General features: G+C 37.1%; 4 protein-coding genes and 1 non-coding gene across 5 annotated transcripts; 3 read left to right on the top strand and 2 right to left on the bottom strand.

Annotated features, from left to right (window-relative positions):
* Positions 1 to 746: 746 nt before the first annotated feature.
* Positions 747 to 4,448, bottom strand: arxb (aristaless related homeobox b). The gene is made up of 5 exons (XM_043220973.1): positions 4,271 to 4,448; positions 3,351 to 3,852; positions 2,877 to 2,922; positions 1,672 to 1,967; positions 747 to 1,574 (listed from the first exon to the last, which is right to left on the bottom strand). The coding sequence occupies exons 1-5, from the start codon at positions 4,401 to 4,403 to the stop codon at positions 1,334 to 1,336; spliced, it is 1,218 nt and encodes a 405-aa protein (XP_043076908.1). The 5' UTR covers positions 4,404 to 4,448; the 3' UTR covers positions 747 to 1,333.
* Positions 4,449 to 5,198: 750 nt separating this feature from the next.
* Positions 5,199 to 7,302, top strand: LOC122326744 (sperm-associated antigen 16 protein). Its single transcript, XM_043221878.1, has one exon. The coding sequence runs from the start codon at positions 5,262 to 5,264 to the stop codon at positions 7,104 to 7,106; it is 1,845 nt and encodes a 614-aa protein (XP_043077813.1). The 5' UTR covers positions 5,199 to 5,261; the 3' UTR covers positions 7,107 to 7,302.
* Positions 7,303 to 10,204: 2,902 nt separating this feature from the next.
* Positions 10,205 to 15,169, top strand: ccdc82 (coiled-coil domain containing 82). Its single transcript, XM_043221848.1, has 7 exons — positions 10,205 to 11,143; positions 12,289 to 12,556; positions 13,030 to 13,122; positions 13,924 to 14,048; positions 14,169 to 14,339; positions 14,442 to 14,651; positions 14,735 to 15,169. Exons 1-7 carry the CDS (start codon positions 10,598 to 10,600, stop codon positions 14,798 to 14,800), a joined length of 1,479 nt encoding a protein of 492 aa, XP_043077783.1. The 5' UTR covers positions 10,205 to 10,597; the 3' UTR covers positions 14,801 to 15,169.
* Positions 15,170 to 15,219: 50 nt separating this feature from the next.
* Positions 15,220 to 17,377, bottom strand: LOC122326731 (proteasome maturation protein). Its single transcript, XM_043221849.1, has 6 exons — positions 17,227 to 17,377; positions 16,631 to 16,731; positions 16,490 to 16,550; positions 15,656 to 15,757; positions 15,482 to 15,575; positions 15,220 to 15,381 (listed from the first exon to the last, which is right to left on the bottom strand). Exons 1-6 carry the CDS (start codon positions 17,227 to 17,229, stop codon positions 15,314 to 15,316), a joined length of 429 nt encoding a protein of 142 aa, XP_043077784.1. The 5' UTR covers positions 17,230 to 17,377; the 3' UTR covers positions 15,220 to 15,313.
* Positions 17,378 to 17,490: 113 nt separating this feature from the next.
* trnac-gca lies at positions 17,491 to 17,562 on the top strand. The gene has a single exon. It is a non-coding gene; the product is annotated as a tRNA-Cys (tRNA).
* The last annotated feature ends 1,165 nt before the right edge of the window (positions 17,563 to 18,727 follow it).

The raw sequence follows: 18,727 nt of genomic DNA, 5'->3' as shown, positions 1-18,727 counted from the left end.
CTGCATTATTCATTGCTTCGATGTTAGGTCAAATATGCTATACATAGCCACTCACTGGTTCAACTGCATGCTGTTCTCTTACTGATCAGATAACAAATCACCGTATACTTCAAACTAATTGGATGACGGCTTAGTTCGAAGGAGTTAAACTAGTTTAAAAAGTGGTTTAAGACTAGCATAGACTTAACAACCCTCCTTTGATAAAGAACCCCAAAGCAGGAAGCCGAGGTAAGCGTAAGCCTCTTAATTTGCGTGAATAGTGAAAACAAGTATTTGGCATTAATGCCCAGATTACATGGACACCTATGGAGGTGTTAAAGCTCTAAATTTCGCCTTTCTTCACAGCAATTCCCATGGCTGCAAAAAATGTCCATTTGTTCTTATAAAGAGCTGCAGATAAAAATCATTATAACATAACCATAGGCCTACTGACCATTTTGTTTACCGTGGGAATCAGGTGGTTTTCGAAATTCCGTCAATAATTTTCAGAGCAAAGTCTGTGCAGTTCCTTTCAGGCAACCAAAACATCGATACATCTGCCAGTTCAAGACACATATTTAGTGCACTTGTTGAAATGCAAAGGCCTACATACATCCTTCGTTATTGAAGAAAGGTTGCTAAAAACACCGCTTTGTGCAAACTCCTTGGTTTTCTTTTGGCATTTATAAGATAATGCATATGGTGAGTATAAAAAAATCAGAAAAAGACAGAAATATGCGCAAAAATATACATTTTGTAAACTCCATTTATTTAAAGCATTAAATACAGAAAGAATTTTAAGACAACACAAAACGTCTATTTTTTACTTTCACATTATCTTATTTTCCCTGGCTAATTCATTAAGAGAAGCATATGGATATTTTGTTTATTTCCCTGAATGGTGGCTCATAGCATGGCGACATAACCATAAACTATTTTATATACTATTCTGTGAACACAGAAAGTGCAGCCTTAAAAAATCCTAACATTGTATGATGCAAAATAAATATATGTAGAGTAAAACATCCCTTTCACTGTCAAAGAACACCTCGAACAATTGTCGGATGTGAAAAGCAGCTGTTAATTTGTTCATATAGCTGTTTGATAATTGCTTTGTCCATTTCCTATTAAAAACAGGATGAAATGATCTAATAAGATTGTTCAACTAATAATAAAAAAATAGCACTCATTAACAAACATTTAAAAAGCTTTAGAATTCTACAGTTCAACTTCCAGTGACTGAAAACTACGTTACACGTGTCTACTAGTGAATCTGTTAATGATACAAAACTCCACAGATATCAGTGCTTCTGATTGACTTTGGTCTTTTGCCATCTCTCAAGTGAGAGTGAGTCTAGCACTCCTCTTTTCCAGCCATTCTAGCAGCAGTGATGTGAGTCAACTGAGCAGAATGCTCTTTTGCTTTGAGACGCAGTGCTGCTATGCTGGAAGCATGGAGGTCCACTGTCGGGGATAAAGGTAGGGGTGGTGAAGAGGAGATAAGGTTGTTGGCGAGGTGGGAGCGTTGAATCTGGCCCTCGATTGCAGGAAGGGGTATCCTTTGCAGTGCCATTGGACCTAAGCTTGTAAAAAGTCTGGTAAGAAATAGAACAGAACATTATAACCACTATAAAGTGGGAAAGGTAAGGTATAAACGTAACGGTTTTTGTTAAACATGCAATTGAAGCTCACCTTCCAAAAGTGGGGTTGATGAAAGCGGGATGTCTAAACATCGCCGCCCCTAACAGAGCACTGAAGCCGTGAGGGGAGGCAGGGTTTGGAGGAGGCTGAGGCGGTCTTTGGAGGGGGGCAGGCCAAGATGAATCAATAAGTGGATGTGGGTTTGGGACAAAAGGATTCCCACTCAGGTAATGACACAAGGACTGTGTAGCAGGGGGGGTTCCAGGATAGTGTAGGCTCAGAGTGTGTGAATGGACCCCCGCCTTTTCCCTTTTTCTCCATTTTGCACGACGATTTTGGAACCAGACCTTGAGAGGAAACAATGCTTTTGTCAATTACAACTTATGAGTTGTTGTTTTTCTTCCATTTAAAGAAATGCTTTTACTATTTTACTCTTATTGAAGGCCTGCAGTCTTGAATAGAACAATGTTATTATGACAGGAAATATAGCCTACAAACCTGTCTGAGAATAATCCTAAAAAAATACAAATCCTGCCAATATTCTCGTGTTTCCAAACCTGTAAGATGTTTTGTCTTGTATAGAACACAACAAAATGAACACTAAAAAATATTGTTTCGTATTGCTGAGGCCGAAAGAAAGTCATACTAGAGAGTGGCCTAAATTATGACATAACTTTCATTTTTGGGTGAACTGTCCCTTTAACACGACAAGTTGTACGATAAAGGCGTCCAAAATATATAGCCTACTATGTAGTGGCAATGTAAAAAAAAAAAAAGAGACAATAACGCAATACTAACTTTCTATGCCAAAACTGTTGTGCATTTTAAAATAAATAAATACATAAACGAATAAAGAAATAAATAAATATTCAAAACATTCGAACCTGTTGTATAAGCCCATTCCTACGCCATTTCCTCTGTTAGCATCAGATACTGATAGATTTTACTGTACTTTTCAATACAAAAAAAGCTGTTATTAGCCTTAATTGTAGCAACGATGTAGCAAAGGATACGAATGGTTATATGTTTAAAATAAATTAATATGTTTTAGATAGTTATTGCTAGTTTAATGGTGAACTGAATAAAAATCGCATATAGCCTAAACGTTTTAACTCAACGGTTATCTTTAGAATTTATACGTGTGTTTTTTTTTTGAGTTTCTATTTTTGTTGATATGTATTGAGCCCAGTCGTGAACAGATTAACAGATTAATAGTGAATGTCGAAAAGGGTGAGATAAATAAGAAAGTGACTTACTTGCACTCGTGCTTCTGTAAGATCAAGTCTCATTGCTAATTCCTCCCTTAAATTAGAGACAGAGAGAGAAAAAAGCTATAGAGTTTCTTATCTCCTTTTTTTTTTAACTAAGATGAATTTTAACCATGAATTTTACTAAAATTAAAAACATTTAGGTCTATTATTCGATTGCATTTATAGTGAAAAATACGCATTCTGGCATCCCCTGTGCTGTCGTTAATGCATAGGTATTGCAACGGGGAAAAAAGCAGCGAAATAAATCATTTATCGGCCAAAAATGCAACTGATAAAATCGAAATTATGATTTTATGGCTTTTTTATTGAAGCCTGTACAATTTTCATATATGGCTGCTTTTAATATAGCTAATATAACGATGAATGTTGCTGTTTAAAACAAAGATGTGACGAATATTGCTTTATATCAACGAATCGCTATTTGCGTAATATTCTACAAGATGTTGGTGTTGCCGTTACCTTGTGAAAACATCTGGATAATGAGTCTTTTGAAAAGCTCTTTCCAGTTCCTCAAGCTGATAGCTGGTAAATGTGGTCCGGTATCTCCTCTGCTTTCGCTTTAACATCCCATCTTCGGTGTCACTTCCCGCCGATAAAGTAGTTTCCTCGCCGTTCTTCAAATACGCCTCTCGTTCTTGCAGTCCCATTAGACCCGGAGAAACAATTGTCTCTCTACACAGTCTTTCACTGTCGGTTTCTTCCTCATTTGGTCTTGGCGTGGGACTAGATGCGTCTCTGCAGGACTGTATAGCAAGCTCCTGATACGATCTAGCGCGACCGGTGTTTACAAGCGAGGCCTCTGTAATTTTTAACTTTTCACAAGCCGTGTGTAGCAGCCTCGGGCCCCCTGCCTCATTTTCGTCTGTGTGAATGGAGGAGTCTGTCAACGGGGCGAAGGGGCGGCGGAGCTTCGGCGGCAGGTGCATGTCTGGTTGAAGGGGCCACAAGCTGTTTGGTGATGCTGTAAGCAAAAATAATTTAGCCTATCTAAATAATTATCAACGGGATAAATTAAGTCACATGTAAGAATATTGTTGATCTAGTTTAAGCTTAGGGGAATCAAAAAGAGCGCTTTGAGTGTCATTCAATAAGTTCACAGTCTGTTCTGTATTTAATTCATAGGCTGTTAGGCTACTTTACATATATTGTTACGCTATAGCCTACTTGTGTAAGTGCAAGCTGTTATTAGGATATAGCTAAAAGCGTGCAATATTTGTTACATGGATATTGTAATTAACTTTGCGTATTTAAAGACCATTAAAACATGTTAGATTATTACAGCTTCAGCTAAGCTATTGTAAACCATTGCTGCCATTCAGTGGAAAACATATGTAAAACAACTAAATTAGAATCGCACAACGAAAGAAGAAACGACTAACCTTTAACTTTTAAGGGACTTTTCCTTCCTAGAATACTGTCGATGCAGTAAGATGACAACAGTGATTTGCATTTGAAGTTTGTTTGATCTGAATTATCCCCCTCTGCTTCGTCGCTCATATCTCTGGCTTTCATGAAGGCTACAGAAAGCAGTGATCCATTGGGAGCGCGTCCCGGAGCTCTCGCTGACTGGTAGTTAAAAAAGCTCGAGCACGCCGACCTTTGTACTGATGCTTCAGCTACGGCTGAAACTCAGCTACAGCTTCTGATTGGTTGTGCGGCGAAGGGCTCTGCCTCACTCAGGCTATGCGAATTGATAAGATAGCATACACATCAATTCTAACGTTACATATTTAGCCTAAATAATTAATTCACGTTATATTGTATATTTAATTCTCGCTATTTTTTATGTAATATTCATAATATTAGCACAATAATAACAATATGATTTTATTATTTACACCTGGACTACCTGAAAAAAAAAATAAAGAAAGAAAAATAAATGTTATCTCAAAAAAAAAAAAAAAAAAAAAAATCTTTATCAGCATTATTACAGAACTGTCATAGACTTATAAATGTACATTCCGTTTTTAAAACCAGTTTATGGAATTCACTCAGTTCACTGCTACTTGAGCGCCATCTACTGTTTATGATGCGAAGCTAACCGTTTTAATCAGACGCATCTAATTGAAGATAATGAAATAAATAAGAGTGGTAGACAGAAGGTAAATGATCACGAATAATTTTTCAAAAATATCAAAGTTTAACTAAAAGTAACTTTTATTATGTTTACATGTTGTATTTCTATAAAACTGTATTTTATAGTTTTGTGTCAATTTTATATATATTACAATTTAACCCATAGGTCAATAAATAAAATGAAACATGTAACAATAGCGTAGAACAATTTCTACGGAAACAGTTCTCATGGGCACCATGGTCACCATGGAAACAATACACAACTTTGCATAGCACAACAAAGCGACGCGAATAATGGCAGCCAGAAACGAAGTAGCAGAAGAATCCGTTGACGGTCCATATTATCTAGAGAAAGTTTTAATTCCAGACGACTCTGAGGATGACTATAAATATGACGAAGTGACTATCGACGACGAACTCAGCATACCTGAAGGGGAAGAGGACTTGGAAACCGCTGTTAAAGCAGTGCAGGATCAAACGGATGCCACCGAACGCACAACACAGATTCAGAGAGTCAGTTCTGCCAAACATCCGGTTCCTAAAATACCTGAGGTGGTGGACGACTTTGTCCGCAACTATCTGGTAAAAACCGGTATGAAAAGAACATTAAACTGCTTCCAAATCGAGTGGTTTGAGATGATACACAAAGGTTTAATGAAAACAGAACAAACGGAACTCGTCCCTGATGTCTATACACACAACCAGCTTCTTGATAACGAGCTGAAGAACCTGCAAAGGGAGCGGGATAGTTACAAACAAGCTGCATTTGAAGCTGGAGAAACCATAGTAAAACTTCAAAGAGAGAGGGACTTCCATAGGATGCAGCACAAGCGTGTTGTTCAAGAAAAGAATAGACTTATTGAGGACATTAAAAAGCTGAAGAAACACTACGCGTCCTACGAACCTGCTCTTAGACAACTAAATGAGAAGTATCAAACAGCCGTGAGGCAGAAGATGCTGGTTAGTCTGGAGAGAGACAGAGCTGTCAGCCAGGTTCAAAATATAGACAGCTCTCTCCGTACCCCACATTCTTCCCCAGGAATCCGGAAAACTGGTAACACGCCACAGCAAAGAGAAAAAATCCAGAAGAGTCCAGAAAAGGGTGCACACCTGCCATGCGACAACATCGCATCAAATGACGCCGTAAAAGAGGCCAACAAAAACACAAGGCATCCTAAAGACTCAGAATTCCCGGCAAGCACTCGAGTCAATCCCTACTTGCCACAAATCAAAGCTCTGTCCTCACTAAATACCAAATCAGCCAACTTCTCTCTCTTCAAGTCTTTTAAAGCACACACGATGGCAGTGAGCTTCCTTGCTCTCCATCCCCGTAAAATGATAGTAGCCTCCTCAAGTGATGACCAGCTTTGGAGATTATGGGGAATACCAGAGGGAGAGATGATCATGACAGGCGAGGGTCACACTGATTGGCTGTCATCCTGTAGTTTTCATCCCAGTGGTGATTACCTGGGGACCACAAGTGGGGACACCACAGTTAAAATTTGGGACTTTTCTCAAGGGCGATGTGTGCTCAGTTTGGAGGGACACATTCACACCACCTGGGCCTGTTCCTTCCATTCCTGTGGTGATTTTGTGGCCTCTTGTTCTATGGATAACACGGCTAAAGTGTGGGACTTGAATAGCGAGCGTTGCCGATGCACTCTGCGCGGACACGTTGACTCGGTGAACAGCATTTCTTTTCTGCCTTTTTCAAACATTCTGCTCACCTCCTCAGCAGACAAAACCCTCTCTCTTTGGGATGCCCGTGCTGGATTGTGCGCCCAGACGTTCTATGGGCACAAGCATTCATGCAACTATTCCACATTCAATGCCACAAGCAACACAATTGCTTCGTGTGACTCTTTTGGGGTGGTCAAGTTATGGGATGTGAGAAATGTTTCAGCAATGGTGACCATGGACACTGGGCCTCATCCCAGCAATCAAGTGGCCTTCAATCCTAATGGAAGAATTCTAGCGGTGGCGAGTAATGATGGCACAGTTAAAATAGTAGAAGTGGCATCTTTATATACGTCAAGCCTGATGGCTCATGAAGATGCTGTTCAGAGCATCATTTTTGACCATAAAGGGGAATACCTTCTGTCTGCAGGCTCTGACGGTGCAGTTCATGTCTGGACCTAACAGTGTATATTTACAGTGCTTGAAAATTTATTTTAAAATGTAAACAGATTCTTTGTTATTGATAAATATACATTTATTTGTTAAGAAATACTGTTATAGAAGAATTTTGTTACAAGATTTAAACTAAATTAAACTCAAAAAGCAAAGCATGGCGATACTTTTTATGTAGGCACATTACATTCACAACCATAAGGGAAACTTTATTTACTAACTGTTCATTTTAATTATTTTCTTATTACGTAGTTTGCCTATACTTATTTTTATAAGCTGCTCTCTGCCTCATATACTTTAGAATTAAAAATGTCAAAAATCTTATACAGTTGTTCTCAGTGAGTATGTGTACTTTTGAGTCCATTCCTTTAATGGTTCTAAAATTGGTGAATAGAATAAGCAGAAACAAACTAATTTTCATCATTCAAAATTCTTATTTCTTACGTCTTGGAAGTGGGTCCGCATTTCAGCCCGATTTTTTTTCTGGCCAATCTTGACGTCACAGTTCAGATGAGTTAGTCTGGGCCTATTTTAGGCATTTTTGTATTTTAGACATCCATCAATTACTGATGAGCTAAACTGCCGCGTTGGTGGACACAACACGATTGTCTCGCCAGCAGCAACATGTATGATGAGTGCAGTTATCTCAGCTAAAGAGTTCTGCGTTCAAATGCACGCAATAAGCTTAAGCTCGCAGCAAAGCACAGGCAAAATTATCACAAAAGTGTAAGCGGCAAATAGTAAGTAGATAGGCTATTTGAATTATTTAACAATAAACTAGTATTTTCTGAGTCAGTGTAACAAAGATGAAGTTGCTGATCCAGACTCACCATCATCTACTTATTAGACAGGCCTTAGAGATAATTGCATCTTTACAGATTATGATTATGTTTTTGATTTATTTCGTTAAGCAGTAATAAAGTTTTCTATGCCTAAATACATTTACGTAATGATTTGATAAGTATAAATTGATCAAACACATGCTCCATGATCGCTTATGCGGATGCAATAAACAGTTAAGTCTAGAGCATCCTCACTGATTTCAGAAGTGTCCTCTGTGATTTGATTCAGGAGCTAGGTTCATTTATTCATTTAATTTTTCATTTATTTATTTATAAGCACAACACACATTAATCAACATTTTTGGAAATGTGTCACCGTTTAGCCAATCGGCTCATTTTAAATAGCAATCCTTTGGCAAGATGTTTCAATACCCTTTCAAAATATCAAAACACTAAACAAAAAAGAACCTACAGCAAATAAAATACACAACTTTTAATAAGCCTGCTGAAAAAAACATCAATCATACATGAAGCACAAAGACTCCAAACATGCAAGACAATAAGTAGAAGAAGAAAAAAAACCCAAAAAAAACATACATATAACCATCTGACAGAGAGCAAAGATCATGGAACAAGTTAATAGCAGATTACAAATACCAGCATTAATAGCAAAATGAGCAAATAAATTATCACATGTCAGTTTTTTAAAGCCAGGCTTCGTGGTTTCTTGTGACCAAGTTGTCATACAATATGTTTAATGAGGAATAATCATTGAATTTATATATAATTTTGCTGCTGTAGTTGTTAAACAATTTCTAGGTGCCTAAACTTAGCAAGATTATTATTTAGTTATTTGTTGTAATTCCTTCACTTGTTTTTGGAAGGATATAGTAGAATCAATAATTATACCTAGATATTTAACATGAGAAACTTCCTGAATTATTTCTCCAGACACATACATTTTGGGATCACAATCAATTACAGAGCGCGTACATCATACATACATACATTAATAACCAAATGTGAATCATTGAGCCATTTGTTCACATTTATTAGAAGCCGCTTTTTTCTTGGTTTTTGTATGGACATAAATTACAGTATCGTCTGCGTACATCTGAACATCACACCCTGCACATACAGAGGGTAAATCTTTTATATACAATCTATAAAGCAGAGGCCCAGGATGGATCCCTGAGGCACACTGGAAAGTTGGACTGGAAAGTTGAAGTTACACTGCCCACCCTTACAAACTGAACTCTGTCTGTGAGATAAGACTGCATCCAATTGAGCACAATAGAGGAAAAGTTCAAATTTACGAATGAGTATTTGATGATCAACAGGATCAAATGCATTCTTTAAATCCAGAAATATAAATATAATTTGCTGTTTTAGTGGAATGATTTGCTCGAAATCCAAATTGCATTGGATGCAGTTTACTTTTTAAGGGTTACTATTAAGATAAATTAACAACTGTTCAGCAATGCATCTCTCTGCAATTATGGAAATAACAGGAAAAATGCTAAAAGGCTTGTAGTTACTCACCACAGCCAAAATGGTTAAACTATTTTTTGTTAATTTGTGCATTATTTAAATGTTCATTAAAAGTACAAAAAAATAAACAAAAATAAGTCAATATTTTACTTTTTCACGTAACATTTTGTGTATAGAGTAATTTCAGTTTGTTTGTTTTTTGGCATTTTTTTTAGCATTTAGCATTTGAAAATACAATAACCATTTGTTTTAATTTTGTTCATCTGGGTTTTAAAGGGAAAAACGAATGCAAATGTACACTGACACATTGGTAGTCTATTACCTTTAATGCAGTCAAAATGGAAGAACGATTTTTTTTTTATGTTTTGTGAAAGAAGTGTGCTTGCCAAGATTGCAATTATTTGAGGGAAAAACAATTAAACAGTAATACTGTTAAATTAAATAATAAATAATAAATTTAAAAATAATAGGTTGTATAATTTTTTTATATTCATAAATATTTAAATGTCTGTGATTTTCAGCAGTTATTATATTATATGTTGATTTAGTGCTCCAAAACATTTCTCATGTTGATGATGTTTTTTTTTTTTGGTCAAAATTATATATATTCATGTTTTCCCAAAATCGCAAATTTTGACCTATATATATATATATTCCTTGTTTTATATATATATATATATATATATATATATATATATATATATATATATATATATATATATATATATATATATATATAAAAACAAGGAAAATGCAAAAATGGTACACAATGATAAAACCCTTATTCTAAATACAAAAATCTGATAAAACTATTCTCCTTGTCTTTGGGTGGCGCGTTTGTGCCAGCTGATGTGAAGCGAACGACGGAAGTGCGTATCTACAAAAACACAGACACGCCCCCTCATGTTATTGGCGCGTGTGGCGGACTGGAGCAGAATGATACATTCTGATAAGAATATTTATTTAAATCACTCGTTATATATTGATTTCAGCAAATTAATAAGCTTTAAATATACCTGCATGCTCGAATCAATTAATTGCTATGAGAAAAACTGCTGAATAATCATTCACGAGACGGGGATGTAATTTCATAGCACGAGCACGGAAGCATCCTGTTGCTGATCATGTGTCTGTAGATCCATAACAACTGGCTGTAATAGACAAAATTTTAAAAATAACAACATTTCTAGGTGTAGATAAAACAAGGGTCACTTTTTTGCCGTAAAAATGATGAAAAGCGTAGGAAAGCTTTTTGGGTTAAGGCGAAAATGCCCGCCCCCCAAATCTCGCATTGACAAGAAAAAGACTCGCGTGAATCCCATTGATCGTATGCTGGATGACAGCGACGAGGGCTCGTACGCCAGCACCACAAGCGTCAGTTCAGAAAGCGAATACCAAAACTCCGAGGATGGGTCCGGTACCTCCGACAGCTCTTACCGAGCACGTGAGAGCGACGGAGATGATAGCAGCGAGACGGACGAGAAATGCGCCGTGCCGCGACGACAGAGGAAAAGATCCGCCAGCGCTCCTCCGCTAGACGACAGCGATTCCAGCGACTCTTCCAGCGACGTCGGCGGAGAGCCACTTAGGAGAGTGCTGCAGAGAAAACGGCTCAGGCTGCCGGAGGACTCCGAGGACGAGGCTCTGAGGGAGAGGAAGAGAGAGGCGGAACTGAAAGAAGCTGCTGCCAAGAGAAGAGAGAGAAAGAATAAACTCATGGAGCTGTCAAAGAGAAGAAAGTCAGGCACCCCGCGGCGCAGGCGCAGGACGTTGGTAAGTTGACAAGGACAGAAGGAGAAAAATGACAAAGCATCACGCAAACAGCGCTTGTCTTGGTCAAGCACTATAACCACTTTAGTCCGTAGTAAATCTGCCTAAATGTTATTCGTTTATATTTTGCCCTTCATCTACTGCTGTTTTCATGTTTACATCTTACAGCGCAACCATCTGATCAAGCTGAAACATGAAATGATTTACAAATGTAGGCTATGGCAAGTTTTGGGGAAATTGGACGTCTGTTTATTTATTTATTTATTTATCTATCTATCAGACCATCCATCCATGCCACGCTATTCCTCTACGGAGCCCGTTCCAGGATCTTGTGGTTTTCAAACGTGTCCTACAAGCACCTATGCCCTGCATTTTGTATGCCTTGCTTGTCAGACTTACCTGATACAGGTCTTGCAGTCTCTGCTAACAAGCTGATGAGTTGAATTAGGTGTGTCTGATGAGCCAGACATTCAGGGAAGGGTTGCTTGTAGGACAGGTTTAAAAACCACTTCCACAGGCGAGGGACACCCTGAAGTGATGGCCAGTCTTTCTTGGGGCTAAGGTTTAGTCATTTTGTGCAAAAAAAACATCTCGGAGGGCTGGTGGTTTGCAGAGTTCAGCTGCAACGCTAATTAAACACACATGAATCGGCTAATCTAGGTCCTATTAAGCATACTAGAAACTTCCTGGCAGGTGTTGAATAAAAAATCTTGCGATACACTTGCCCTCCAGGACCTAGTTTGGAGAAGATGCGGTTGTCCTCACAAACCCGGTTATGATGTCAAAGATATTGCATACATTTTTTAGAATAAATTGAAGTAATCATTAACTCTGAATTCAGCTTGACTAGACATACTATGTGTGTGTCGAAATTAATAAAGATTTACAATATCCAGTTCTAAAAATGATGGATAAATTTACTTGTAGAAATGACCTGGAAATTGCTCAGGATGAGGAATTCATGATTATGAAATGCTTCTTCCTATGGTTCAGGAAAATTTCATACAACCACCATTATTAATGTGTAACTAATAAAAAAAGTTTCAAAGTTTTTAGGGTCAAACGTGTAACAGTAAATAGTGGTAATGGTGACTGAAACAAATACTGGTTAGTAACTGGAAATCTTTTTTATTTGTTGTTTTCTACAGGGTTCGGAAGAAGAGGAAGAAGAGGAGAGAGAGGAGATCAAAGAGGACAAAGTTGAAGAGCAAAGTAAAGCAGATGATTCTGATGATGAATCTAGCGTGGAAGAGAAAGGAAGTCCTCTGAACAGCAGCGACGAGGAAAAAAACGCTGATAGTAATGACAGTCTGAAGGATTTTATTGTGGAGGAAGAGGAACAGAAAAAGGAAGATCAGGAAGAAGAAGAAGGGGAGGCCAAAGACAAGACCTTTCTCTCTCACCTTCCACGCCAGTGTAAGACCTTGTGATTCTGGCCTTTGTCTTGCTTACCATTTGGAAAACCAATATGTGCACACGCCTGTTACACTCACGGTTTTGTCAACCGCTTACACACAAAACCTTTGCTTGGCAAACAGTTTCTAAAACCTGAAACTCAAACACCGGAACCACACACCAAATCTGCAAAAACATCTAATTCTCTGCCTTTGACCCGGATTTCAATTTCATAAAACACTTATTCTAAAAAGCACACTTTAATTGAAGCAATATTATGGATAAGGTGTAGGCAAGTGTTTGCTTTTGAGATTTATTTGTGAATGCAGTGTTTTATTTAGGAAGAGATGCGAGGCATTTAGCGTTTTGTGTGTGCAATTTTTGGATTTGTGTGTAAAGCTTAAAAAAAAAGAGAGGCAAATTTTAGAAAATGTGTGTCAGCAGTTGAAAAAAAAGTTAATTTGAAAATGTTCACGTTTCCCTTCCCATTACAGTTATCACGGGATCTCAGCTCACCCACTTTCAGGTGGTGGTCAAGGCCTTGCTGATCAATGTACTGGACTCAAGCTTTCTCAAGTCACTTTACAGTATGTTTATCAAGTCCTTTTCCTCTTATTACTGAAGCTCTCTCTCTCTCTCCGTAACGTACCGTAAAGGCATTTGTAATGTAATAAAATATTTCTACTTCAAATAAATGTACTTTTGAAACTTCCATACTTTAGCAAAGCATTAAACATTAAGAATTAAGCAGCACATCCGTGCAACATCCAGCATTGATAATAAATATTTATCTTGGGAATAAGTTATGTCATTATGTATAACAATGAGAGACACTGAATGACTGATGAGTCATGACTTGTGAAAATGTAACTTCCAATCACAGGAATAAATTCCAAAGTGTATTTAAAAAAAATCCCTTATTTGTAATAATATTTTACAGTGTTAGTACAATTTCATATAAATGCTCACATTTACTGTGTATTTGATCTACTAAATGCAGCCTTCAGAAACTTTAAAAAGTTGGTAACACTTTACAATAAGGTTAATCAGTTAACAGCATTAGTTAACCTATTAATGAATCAACACTTTAACAGCATTTATTAATCTTAGATTAATAGTCACAACTTGTGTTTGTTAACATTAGTTAATGCACCATGAACTAACATGAACAATAAAAACATAACAATAAATTATTGTATTTTAATTAATTAACGTTAACAAACATGAACAAATACTGTAATGTATTTTTCACTGTTTAGTTGGTCGTGTTAGTATATTAACTAATGTTAACAAATGACGCCTTATTGTAAAGTGTTACCAACAAGTCCTGCAGACCTCATACTTTTGCATGGTAGTATATATATGTGACTTTGTGTTAATGACTCTAGATGGCGAAAGAACAAAACGGTACGCCCAGGAGATGAAATCATCATTGCTCCATTTTGATGAGCGACTGGTCCTTCCACGTCTAGAGAACCTGAAGCAGAGGAGCCGCTGGAAAGACCGTTACAAAGTAAGCCCTTCGTTTTTCACGAAAAGGATGGCTCATAAATGAGTATAATTGCTATTTGTCACTTGTACGTGAAATGTACGTTACATTTTACGTTCATTTATCGTTTTTGTTCATTAAAAGGAAAGGGTTGAATGCTATCCCAAATTGCGGGTTATGATGACAAGGGTCCAGTCGAAGGGATGCGAAGCCTGTGAGCTTCACAGAACGGGGCGCTTCACCGTGCGGCTCTCTGGCCAGTTGTACCACACCACCACCCTGCAGGAGGACCAGTTCATGCCTGATGATTCCCAGGTTGGTTTCCTTGCAAGTCACGCACACAGTTTAACCATAGCCGTTTTTGAAGAATGATTTTGAGCACCTCCTGATGGAACGTTTATTCGTTAACAATTGCAGAGTTTCTTTGTCGGCTCTGTCTGCGCCAGTCGTACCGAGGTCTACCATGCCCTGAAGCACTTCAAATACCATCTGTTTGAGAGGTGTCGCACAGCTTTAGAAGCTCAGAAGGAAATACAAGAAGAAGATACGGTAGAGGATGACGAACCGGTTAAGGACACGGTCAACAAAGTGTTTACGAAACTGCAGGATGGAGGATGGATCAGTGAGGTGTGAATATTTATTTTGTATGTCTTTGAAAGCTATTTAAATGTTTTGGTAAACTGATCACCATTTTCTTTCTATTCATGTAGCAATACGAGAAGTTTCAGGAACATCTCAACTCTGCTGATTTCTTCCAGGAAGAAAAGCTGGACTGAAAGTGTTCCCTAATGGCACACACGCTGCCGTTTTATTTCTGTAAATGTTTTTTTAATGTCATCATATAAAGCATGGCTAACTTTTGATTTGATAAAGTGCGTGCCCTGAATAATTTTGCAATTATACTATGTAAATTGCTTCTGCATGATAGATAGAAATTCAATACTAAAAATATACAAACAATAATACATCCCGCAATGTAACAAATTTGTCCAAATCGTGTCCAAATCTCGAAGATTGTGCTTTCGAAGAACTGTATGCTGGTTTTATGCTTTCATTTATAAATAATGTCATTAACGCTTCTGTGTAAATGCATCCAAGTCATTTTACAGCATTTCAGTGTTCTTGTAATAAACGATTCATAACCAGGTTATGTCAAATGTTCATGTTTTGCAACACAACAATTTCTAAATTCAAATTTATTTTATTACATTTTATTAGAAACCGGGGTCAAACAATGTATATAACACAATCTACGGGCTTGGGGTGAAAATAGTGCAGAAACGCCATCCTCACAGGATGCCAAGCCTGTATTCAGTCATGATGTGAGGATCGCCCATCATCTCACTTTGGACAGGATCTGTGAGAAACAAAATATAATTAAAAAAAAATGCCTAACACAAAATTGAGCAAGGAACTAAATAGGACCTGAAAACTAATGTATGATGAATGTTACACACCATTAAGGATGTCCTCAAAGCCAATGGTGTCGTCAGAACCTCTGAGAGTATCCAGGGCCAGATTTGAGCTTGGCAGGAAGGGCAAACGCTGAATCTAAAAGAAAGCAAGTGCAAAGTTTAAATACAGCAGTTTTCTGTAATGCATATTGGGTGTTTATGACACTCTTACAATACCTGTCTAGCCGCTCTGTACTCCATCTGTAGTTTGAGGGGTGCATGCAGACCCTGGATGTTCCTTAGTGTGTTGAAATTCATCTTGTCCTGGTTGAGCTGAAACTGATTAAACATAATACAAGCACTATATTATAGGGTGTCTTTGTTACATTGTAGTTAAATAAGTATGGAATAATGAAATAACAGCGTTATTATAGGATGAGGGTTGCTGCTTGTAATGATGCAACAACTTTATTAATACAGTAAGTATAAAAACAGTAAAAAAAAAAAAGCTGTTACCCAAGCTGGTCATAAACTTTCAAAGAATTTTAGTGTGTTCTACCTAAAAGCTTGACAATAATACTCGTATATTATTATGTACAGTGTTGTTGGTTTCAATACACACTTGTTCAGGTAATGTGATAAATAAAAATGTGAATTGTTCATGTTTGCATATTTTAAATGTATTATATGTTTATCACCACATATTTTAGCATGAGCATCATCATTTACTACAAATAATATTCTGTGCATCACATATTTATACATTTAAATCTATTTTGCAGGATTAGCCCAAATCTAACAGCAAATTTTAAATGGTATGGACTTCCTCAAAACTGAACTCAAAAGTGTAATACTATGATTTTCACTGTAACAATTTCATTTTAACCTGAATTAGAATTTAGGATTATGCTTTGCTTATGTTACATGCCCAAGACTTGCAGTTGTTTTCTCTTTATTTTGCATTTGGGTTTTGTTGGGGTTGTTGTATTGCTTTGTACTCTTTTAGGTTTGTACATGTAAAACATGCAAAGCAAATAAATAAAAAAAAACCAAATCATAGATTCTACTCACATTTTTCTCGGAAAGCTCCAATGGATGGCTTGGTAGCAGCTCATTCTTTACACTTGAAAACCTAAAATTGCAGGTAAATTAAGGATTTAAAATAAATAAAAAAGAAACTATCATTTACAGGTTTATATGACCAGAACATACCCTCTACGTAGAGAGTCCTGAACCCCATAAGGACCAGCCTGTGGACACAGACCTGTCACAGGAACACTGTCCTTCAGCTGAGAACGCAGGCCACGAGTATTCTGCAGAAAACACATAGTATTTCAGAAATATATACAAAAGGAAGCTGGCGTAAACAAAAAAATGTACACGGCAGATGAGCCTGAAACAGTGTTAATGAAAGGTTAATCCCGTAACATTAACGTTTACTCTTTTTAGGCAAGACTACAAACTGAAAGTAAGGCCATGACGCATCACAATTCATTCAGAAGCGTACAACTTAGCAACAAAACAAATTCTGATATGTACAGATTTCTGTCACGGCAAATAATAATATATGGAGACCTCAAAGTGCAAACGAACTATTTTTTTTTATCCTCAAATATAAATAAAAACGAGTTGTTGTGCTATGCTACGTTAGCTAGCTAATTACCGGCACAGCACAAAAGAGTACTTTATTAACGCTAAATGCACGCTTCACACTCTGTGAGGAGCGGATAGTTAACACACAACACCACCTTATAATTACAACAGAAAGAGAAGAAAGCACTAGATAATAAACTGGAGCTCGACCCTACCATCTTCAAGCGAGGTTCGTCTTTACGATCAGCATAAAATTACTTCCGTTTAATGTCGGAAATACAGCTATCATGTGATCACGACGTATGAAATGTTTTCGGTGTATGTTTTTTGTTAAGAATATTGTGATTTGATCAATAATGACGACAAATACCTTTTACGGGGAGGTTTAGTTAAAAAATACTAACGAAAATTGTCCATATTCATCGCTCTGATCCTTGAGTAATTTTGAGTAGGTATTTGCGCGACGTAGTGTTGTGGAAGGGGGTATAGCTCAGTGGTAGAGCATTTGACTGCAGATCAAGAGGTCCCCGGTTCAAATCCGGGTGCCCCCTCAAAATCGGATTTTTTTTATCTTATGTCCTGGAATGATAATAATCATTGCGTGCATAATACATTGTCGACATCAAATGATACGCACAAAGAAAAACAGAAAAGAGACAGCTGTGACCGTGAGCGTTTCGAGAACTGTATAGCCCGCGAGTACTTAAATTAAGTCACCATTAGGGTAACCTGTTTCTATCGATTGAATCAACGATGGCAATCATTCCTGAATTAATCATCTGAAGCATTTCTCTTGAAGTACTAGAACCTATAAAACAAATAGCGCTGTATGTGTTGGTGATGGGATTTCCTTTTTAGGGAGCCAGATTATTTGGCTCAGCTCGACAAAAACAGCTAAAAAAAGAGCTCGTATTTATAATTCAGCCATATTTAGCAACTTTTTTACTCGCTAAGCCTATGTGTGAACAGATATCATTTAAATCATTCAACGTAATTAGGCTACACTAAACATTTCCCAAGTTACATGATTAGAACGTTTTTTCTATTTTGAAAAATGCTTATTTCTGTTCGAATAGGCCGTTGCTTTTTAATGATCGTTTGGTCTAAAAAGTTGAATGCCAGACACAGGCTCACTCAAGACAAATAAAACGACAAATAAAAAGTTTGATGTGTGAGAAGTCAACTCAGGAAACAGGTGTTTGAGGTCTTGCTAGATTCAGAGTGAGAAAAAAGCATTTCATAAATTTTTCTGGTCAACTGGTTCAAAAATTAATTGTTTAATTGTTCAGTGAACTATTGTGTCATTGAAAAAAATACAACAATTAAGAACATTCGTTCAGGCAAAGATCCTCTCATCAGTATCAGTATTTCTATAGCACTGTGGCTTGGAGTCATCGCTTCTTTGTTCTTTCTACTGGAGGCACATTCATCTCAAAGCAAGGTATTATTCATTTGCTCTGTTTGTTTTTAGCTACATAATAATTAAAACGAATCTAAAGATGTTTCAGCATTTGCATATCAACATTTTGCAGTGCGCATAGTTCAGAGATGGAAGAGAACGATTTACGTTTCAAAAAAGGCAAGCAACGAATAAGTCAATTCATAACGAGTCCTCTTAAATGTGCCATTTAATGCTGCATGTTGAAAAACAGCTTTTTAAATGCCTTTTCAGTTATGTATTTTTTGTGATACATTCTCAAAGATTGTTACAGGGTT

This window comes from Puntigrus tetrazona, chromosome 21 (genome assembly GCF_018831695.1).
Source record: "Puntigrus tetrazona isolate hp1 chromosome 21, ASM1883169v1, whole genome shotgun sequence".
Lineage (NCBI taxonomy): Eukaryota > Metazoa > Chordata > Actinopteri > Cypriniformes > Cyprinidae > Puntigrus > Puntigrus tetrazona.
This window is presented reverse-complemented; position numbering and strand designations above follow the sequence as displayed.